The sequence below is a fragment of the Helianthus annuus genome, chromosome 15, assembly GCF_002127325.2.
Source record: "Helianthus annuus cultivar XRQ/B chromosome 15, HanXRQr2.0-SUNRISE, whole genome shotgun sequence".
Lineage (NCBI taxonomy): Eukaryota > Viridiplantae > Streptophyta > Magnoliopsida > Asterales > Asteraceae > Helianthus > Helianthus annuus.
In genome coordinates, this window is record NC_035447.2 from 11,818,534 (window position 1) to 11,826,936 (window position 8,403).

Genomic DNA, 8,403 nt, shown 5'->3' on the forward strand with positions numbered 1-8,403 from the left:
TGTTGTCTATTTTTCTTCTCTTTTTTTTCAAATGAATAAACAATATTCATTTTATAATAAGATGTATAGACTCATTCAACCCTCTTAATGATTGTCATAAACAAAATCATTAATCAAGTAATTAACAAGATAATTAATCTTGTTATTAACAAGATAATTAATCTTGTAATAAAAAAGGGTTTAAACACTAACTTAATGGATATTAAGTGGTAGAAAAAGAAACCGCCATTCAACTTATGGCACTAGTGGAAACCGTCTAACAATAACTCTCTAGTAAGTAGACTGGTTTGACCGGTCGAGTGCGCATGCAGACGCGCCTTAGTTGAGTCTGTACTGCGCTTCCGCGGAGACACACCTTTTTGCACCACGCGTTAATTGGATGCCACTACGCATACCAGGACGCCACCTGGTTATGTGCCATCCATATTCGTGCGCCACTTGCAGTCTTCGCCATAGCCAATGACGTGCGCCATGCGCCATGCCAAGGCATCCACCTACGCCACCCAAGGGTGCGCTATAAGCGGACCCGCCATGTATCTGACCACGCGCTCATGGGCAAAAATACAAAGGCGGCATGCGAAGTTCAAAACGCACCACATTGGGCTTATAGCCCACATCACGCGTGCATATGTGCAGGTGCGGTGCACCCTTTGGTCCCCACTATTGTTTGCTTTTAAGGAAAACAATTTACAAGGAGTGCTCCTCCTTATATACCACTTTGAATTTTGTCATCCCACCTATGTGGGACACGTTGACAAAACTAATCCATTTTATTCATCTTTGTTTGTTCCAAACATACAACTTCAAGCTTCGATATCTCATTCATCTTAGCTTTATTTGGACATAGTTTGAACACAAACCATAAATAATTATTTATACAACACATATATAAATATTATTGATGTCCAAAATATTTAGTGAAAAACTCATTTTCACTAAAATTTCCAACAAAGAGTTTGCTAATTAAGGAAGTTTGTCAATTTATAAATTGACCATTCGCTTTAAAAAATGACAATACTAGTTTATTTATTATTATTATTATTATTATTTATATATAAATGAACTAGTAAACTAGTTACTAACAGAGCTCAGGCTATACAAATAGAGCTCGAAACAGCCGATCCAGCCTCTTGTAAGTTAAAAAAGCCAATCCGATCTCTTGTAAACAAAACGAGCAAGGCTCAAGCTTTCATAAGTTAAACAAGTCGAGTCGATCTCAGGTAAGTTAAACGAGCTGAGCTTGAGCACTCTCGTAAGTTAACGAATTAAGCTCAAGCTCTCGTATGTCAAACAATCCGGCTCGAGCTTGTTGCCATTATTTTTGTCACATGGATTAAAATTTTAATTTCACAACCACCATGCATTTGTGAAGGTTGTAAAGATTATGTTGGTACATGTTCCACTCAAAGTTGATTCTCTACCTAACTTCTACAAATAGAAGATTGTGGAGGGTCTCAAATTTATATATATACACTACCCAAACATGCTTGAGTCATCCATCTCTACTCCCTCCATCCTATCCTAGTAAAACCCTACTCTGATCCCAACTTGAGTGTTTGATTTTTTTTTTTTTTTTTTTTTTTGTTGCAGTAACTTGAGTTATACATAAGATATTACAAGGGGGTATAAGAAATATGCACTTGTTATGAATATATACAATATTGATGGCACAAGCGTAATCAAGCAGTATGCTAATTTAACTCCGGCCATGCGTTCAACGGCCTTATATTCACTTACAGGAAAAACATTATCTTCTAAATGTGAATGCTTCAAGAAGAGGTAAGAGAGATTTTCATTATCAAGAGGTGGTTAAATTAATATGTTTCTTAACGCTTTTTCTTTGATGATTATCAGTGGCGGTTCTAAATTCAGGGGCACATCAAAGAGTGTCTTTTCAGTTACTCACAGCAGGTAACATACCACTACTTTGTTTAAACATACTAATTTTAGAATTAATTTGTTTGTAGCCAATGGTACAGATAGGTTAATGCTAACAAATTATTTGTTAGCTTTTATAGTTTAAAGAAAATTTCATCTTCACTAATCCAAATTCACTTAAAACCTAATTTATATTATGATTTCATTCCTTTTTTTTTCAATTTAGTGGTAATCATGTTGCGGCACTAGCTTTAGCTGCAAATCTTCAAAGAATTCCAGCATATGTGGTTCACTACCACATTGTCACTCTAATAATTCCAATAAGTGGTTTGTATATTCCGCTATCATCTATGAATCTTATGCTCTTAAGCTGTTTGTTTGGTTTCCTTATTGTTAACGCGAAGTTGAAACATGTAGGTGGTGGTTTAATTTCTGGGGTGGTTGTTGGAGCCAAGTCAAGGAATCCAGCCATACGGGTCTTGGGTGCTGAGCCAAAAGGAGCCGATGATGCAGCACAATCAAAAGCATATGGTAGACTTATAACCTTGAGTCACACCAACACAATTGCTGATGGCCTTCGAGCTTCCCTGGGAGATATCACTTGGTAATAATATCATACACATAATAACTAGTGCCAAAAACATACATTAAATTCAATAGTCAATTATTTTGTGTGTGAAAGATTCTGATATGCATGTTGTTTTAGGTGGTTTGTCGAAAACAAATTACTAGTTAAAAACAGTTTCACTCTACCAAGCATTAGAAATTAGTTATCAACAAATTAATAGAAAACACATTAGTAAAATAATCACTTTAAAAACACTATGTCAAACTCACCCAAAGAAGATTTATTACATCTTATTAATTTATGTAAAATACATTCACAGAAAGTAGATTAGCCTTGTTATAATTAAGATAACCAAAACCAATATGGGCTTCCACAACCTTGGTTTAATATAATTATTTTACGTAGGCCAATTGTACGTGATTTGGTTGATGACATCATCACAGTGGACGATGAAGAGATTCTAGAAGCAATGAGATACAACTATGAGGTACTTAAGGTGGCAGTTGAACCAAGTGCTGCAATAGGACTTGCTGCTGTACTCTCCGATAACTCCAAGAAAAATTCTCGCTGGAATTGCTCTCAAAACATTGGGATTGTAATTTCAGGGGGGGGGAATGTGGATTTAGGTGCTCTATGGGAATCGCTTTCACGGATTACCAGGACGTAATCTTTCTTGAAGGGAGTTAACCGTGAAGCTAAATGTTGTGTAACGCATGGGACTTGTTATGGGGTCATGATGTTCTCCTCAGTATATTTTCTTTTATTACATGTAGTTACTTCGATGGGTGTTTACTGTTTTTTGCATGGGTTTAGAAACACAAAGTAGTAGCAAGCATGTTATAGTTTTGACCCGGCCTACATGTGGTGGATTTGGCCCTTTGTGTCAATTTAACACCCTGACGTTTCCAAAAGACATCAATGTACCCCTGCTACCTAACGCCGTTAATTTCAACCGTTAGCCACTGACATTCTTGTTTTTGGATGGGAAGGAGGGAAACACGCGTGTATTGATTTGACAGGTGTGTCCCCCCTCGTTGGGCTAAGGGACCACGGGTTTGTGGCGGGCCAAGCAATAACCAAGGCAGAGGCGGCCAAAGTAGCTAAGCATGAAAAAGCTTGCATCAAGAATCAACACGTGTTTGTCCCGTTCGCTTTCGATACTTTTGGCGCTCTCGCCCCTGACGCGGTGCGGTTCCTCAAGCGGGTTCAGCAGGTGGTAAGCAGTAACACCGCGCATGTTAAGGGGCAGAATTTTGTGTTTAGCAGGGTAGGGTTTGCTATTCAGAAGGGGGTAGCGGCGCAACTTGTTGCTCGTCTACCTGCCATTAGTTTGTACTCATCTCTATTTTTATAATATTATATAATCAGTCTATCAGAATACATTCTTGAGAAAATGTATATTATCCAAGTTTATTTTGCTTCAAAAAAAAAAACGTTGTGCAGTTTACAATTTTGATTCGAAGTAGGTATATTGTGGTGATGAAAGTTTCGTTTGGTGCATTGACGATGAAGTAGGGATGTCACCATAAGGACCAGGTTCGCCAGAAACACGAAGCTTGCAGCGTTGTGCATCTCAAATGTGTTCTATATTCAGGATGGGATAATTATATATATATATGGAACCCATTAAGTGGAAGTTACCTTTGAAATCAATATTATCCGTTCGATCATGCTGAGATGAAATCTCAGCCGTTTAAACTCCCAAAAATAACCGCTATGATGGCGGTTTTTTTTACAGTTACTTGCAGTTTCACAGTTCCACACTCTCTCTCCCATAAACCTGCAGTTAGCGACGGTTCTAGCTTTTCACCTAAATTTCCGTTCTCTCTTCCCCACGTCGCCACAACTCCCCTAAATTCCACGTTCTCCACCTACCCACATTATTCGCTGGTAACCTCCCATGTTTCGGTAAACAAATACCCTCTTCTCGCATCTTTCCACTCTCCAGCCACCAATCTTCGTCTTCATCGTATCTCTCTGTAGTATCAGCCTCTCTCTCAAGGTACGTTTTAATTTTCATTGAATCAAAGGGTTTTTTTAATGGATTTATACGCTTTGCTTGTGTATTCATCATAGTTATGGGATTTACCCTAAATCAGCGAGATTTATGTTTATTTGCATATCTAGGGTTTTGATTTTTTGAGTTCACTGATATCAATTATCCATTAATCATATCTCTGAAGTCTAGCGCACTGACGGAGGTCCGATGGAACCGTTACAAAGTGGTCGTTGTTCATAATCATCGCTGGTCAACTGTCACCACGATCTTTTCTTTGAAGTAAACTAATTTTCTGCCGTTTCTTTAGTGTAGACTTTACTATGCTCTGCTGTGAAGCTTTTACGCAAGGGAAAGAAAGATACAACAATAGGAGAGGTATGATTATATCATCTTTCATAGTTTCACTACAATAGATGAAATTATAATATTTGCTTCTACATATATCTATTTCCTAATCAAAACCAGTTGTTCACTGTTGAACAAGTTTTATATTGATATATGCAAATCAACATTGATACCACTGGAACTTTCTTGCATGTGTAGAGTGCTCGGTGATCAGGTAACTGCCTGCATATATTAGTTGACTATATAGCGTTTATCTAATAAAAATAATCTTTTTCTGATAAATTCCGTTAAATTGTTGTGATTTTTTTGTAGGGCCAGAGATGATAAATTAAAGGAGTAACTTTGCAGGTATACAAAACAGACATCATTTTTTCATTGCTTCGTCCATCACCCAAAGTATTATATACTAATAATTATTTGATCAATCCCTGCAGCTGATGATTGAGAAGATATGGCTATGCTTCACATAATAAATAGAAAATAATATTATTGCTGTACTTTGACCCTGTTGGTGCACACCCTACTGGTGAGATTGGTGAACACTCACGTGGGGGTCCCCAACACTCATATGTTTTTTCAGTAAGTTGCCATTGGGAGCCTACCTGAACTTAAGAGTTTTTGGAACTGACTACTTAACTAAAGATGGAACAAGGGTATGTTGTGTAATGTTTACTTGATTGGATATTTAGATATGCAGTCCTTTAATATTCTATAATTTCATAGAAATTCTAAGGTTTTGAGTATGCAACGTTTGCGAATTTGATCTTGCTATTTCAATTTACACCGTGGACTTTAGGTACAGGATTATATCCATGTACATTTAGCTGACGGATACGCTGCTGCATTGAAAAAGCTCTCTGTCCCAAAAATAGGTGTGTCTATGTATTTTTTTCCTACTAATTACAGTTTAAAGAAATATGCAAAATTGATACATAGGGTTGTTTCATTTGTGTCAAGCTGCTGCTGTATTTGGAGGGAAGAGTTTGGCAACCCAAATTATCTGAGAGATTTGCATATGAGGTTTATGTTTTTATAAGACTTGTCTACATATTTATTAAAAATTTGAATTAAATGTTTATTAATTAATCTGATATAGATTGCAGGCGCTATTTTTTTCATTATCTTTGTAATCCAGTCATTCTTTTCACAATAGAATCATAAGTATGGATACTAGATACTACAAAGGTTTGTATTCATCATCTTTCTCATTTAGTAAAAGTCATCTAATAGTTAGATTATTAATGTCAAAATTCATTGCTTCCACCTTCAAGTCCTTTATTTATACTTTTGATTGAATGTTGGTAACTAGATTAAATATATAGGATGTGCCACTAGGATGAGCACGGTACCCGTTCCGTACCGAAAAACGGGAAAAGTTGGTATCGGTACTGGTACCGAATATACCGGTTCGATACCGGTACCGGTACCGAAAAACGGGGAAAGTGGGTACCGTTACCAATACCTTAACAAATTCCTTTCTAATCAAATTTTCCCTAAATTATGTTAATTCAATTTCTTAGTTGAATTCTCTACTTATAATCTTATTTGATTATGATGCCAGAGTGTAACCTTGAAATATTGAGGGGAATATCATTTGTGTTTAACAAAAATGTTGTGGTGACAGGTAAGTTGAATACAAGTGCTATTTTGAAAATATACAATTTAACAGGGCTTTAGCATTATCAAATCTCCAAGTCTAATTCAAACCAACTAAAAGCTCAGTTATAGCAGCCTCAGTTTCCATTTTTAATATGCAAAGTAGAGTTTTTGCAAAAGAAGAACACCAGTTTTTAGCATCAAATTCCGATGTTTAAAGCTTGCGAGTCGGCGTCATTTTGTGTGGCTTTACTCTTAACAATTGTATGAAGTTTTTAATGAGGATTTAAGAAAATATTTTAATTTTGTCATTCTTCACTTATCATTAGTTATCAACTTATTAATATGACATTTCATTGCAATACTTTTAGTTATTATTGATACACACCTTTTCTTTGAAATACAAACTTGTCCATTGCTACTTCGAAACTTTACTAAGAGCGTGGGGTATGGTGGGGCGTGGGTTGGGGACATGGTGCGACACGTGGACTATGGGACACCCAAGACCAAAAGCCAATTTCAAAGGGGTATGGTGGGGCGTGGGTTGGGAGGCGTGGAAAAAAAACCATTTCAAATGACTAGTACTCTTGGCCAATGAGGTTCCGCCATGTCATGTGGTAGCCCCGCCCCACGCCCGGCCTAAAACTCCCGCCCAAGGGGCCACGCCCAAACCCAAGCCCACCCGGGGTGGTGACTTGGGCGTTTCTCTCCAACTCACGCCCCAACCCCCGCCCCATACCCCATAGTCTAAGGTAAGAATGTTGTTTGACACACTGGCTGAACATAACTTCAGGATTCTTTTCCATCTCAGCAATCCGTGATCCGATTGACCTACGATGCAGGCTCACACCATAATCTACAAATAACCAGAGTGGCCTTTGAATTGTGTTCCGGAACTTACTGCTTCATCAAACCAATAAATTTTAAAGTGCTCGGAGAGGGTATAGAGGTTGCTTCTTGAGGTAATTTATTTTGGCAGTGATGCATGATTTAATTCAAAACTGTAACTTTGCAAGTCTTTTATTATATTAACAATTTGTTTTGAATTGATGGTAGCGCCCAGTTGGAGATTTAGAAGTTGTTGCCTGCTGAAACATGGGATCTTGGATAGAGCTTGTAACTACTCTATACATATCACCACTATATGCTAAAATAATGTTTTGGCCTCTTGCACTACCATAAAAAAGTCACTTCAAAGCTGCAGCAAAAATGAGAGCTATGAAGCTTGAAAATGGTATTTACCTTAATGTGGTCTCGGATTTTACAAAAACTATTCTTTCTCTTTTGTCAACATACTTCATCTTTTAGACAGTGCAGTGCACTTTTTTTACTGAAAGGAGAAGCATCAAAATGATCATGATCATTCGTTTATTCTTATGTTATCACTGACTTAGCTATTGTTGCTTTCAACGAGGCTTGTAGGATGATTGGCTTTAATTTACATGTTCTAACGTTGATCATATTGTTTTTTTTATATTTTTATCAACTTAGAAACTATGCAGTTAATATCGGTGATATATCAGTTATATCGGTCGTATCGGTCCCTTAGTAAAATATCGATGTCAAATATCGGTCAAAATATCGGTACCGATATTATCGGCGATATTGACCGATATTTGACCGATATAACCGATATATCACCGATATTTGACCGATATAACCGATATATCACTGAATTATTGTGTTAAATTGCTATATATATAAATTCTGCATTATATTAAAATTACCGATATCCCACCGATATCTCACCGAGATAACCTATATTTCAAATATCGGTCCTTGACCGATATCCGATATTTTACCGCATTAACTGCATAGCTTAGAAAATCAAGTTCCTTGAAGACTACATTAATGAATTTAAGGTTATGATTGTCTAATACACTCACCAATGTTGCATATAGATATTCTAATATTGCATTAGAGGCTTCATTTTTATTGATTGAGTGATCACTCGTACATATATTTTCATCTTTAAAGTATTTTAGTAATCAAATTATCACCCCTTTATATTTATTTT

The 8,403-nt window shown here is 36.8% G+C and overlaps 1 protein-coding gene and 1 long non-coding RNA gene across 11 annotated transcripts; both read left to right on the plus strand.

Annotated features, from left to right (window-relative positions):
- The first annotated feature begins 1,275 nt into the window (after positions 1-1,275).
- LOC110910646 (serine racemase) lies at positions 1,276-3,293 on the plus strand. The gene is made up of 5 exons (XM_022155260.2): positions 1,276-1,779; positions 1,855-1,911; positions 2,105-2,205; positions 2,296-2,482; positions 2,852-3,293. Exons 1-5 carry the CDS (start codon positions 1,646-1,648, stop codon positions 3,111-3,113), a joined length of 741 nt encoding a protein of 246 aa, XP_022010952.1. The 5' UTR covers positions 1,276-1,645; the 3' UTR covers positions 3,114-3,293.
- An 18-nt stretch (positions 3,294-3,311) lies between these two features.
- On the plus strand, positions 3,312-7,868 carry LOC110910647. Of its 10 annotated transcripts, none has more exons than XR_004881637.1 (9): positions 3,312-4,448; positions 4,758-5,004; positions 5,103-5,138; positions 5,225-5,443; positions 5,587-5,810; positions 5,887-5,975; positions 6,352-6,414; positions 7,198-7,348; positions 7,443-7,868. It is a non-coding gene; the product is annotated as an uncharacterized LOC110910647 (long non-coding RNA). The 10 variants fall into 10 exon arrangements; XR_004881641.1 differs by having other exon boundaries at positions 7,229-7,348; XR_004881634.1 differs by having other exon boundaries at positions 5,587-5,662; positions 5,748-5,810; positions 6,352-7,348.
- The last annotated feature ends 535 nt before the right edge of the window (positions 7,869-8,403 follow it).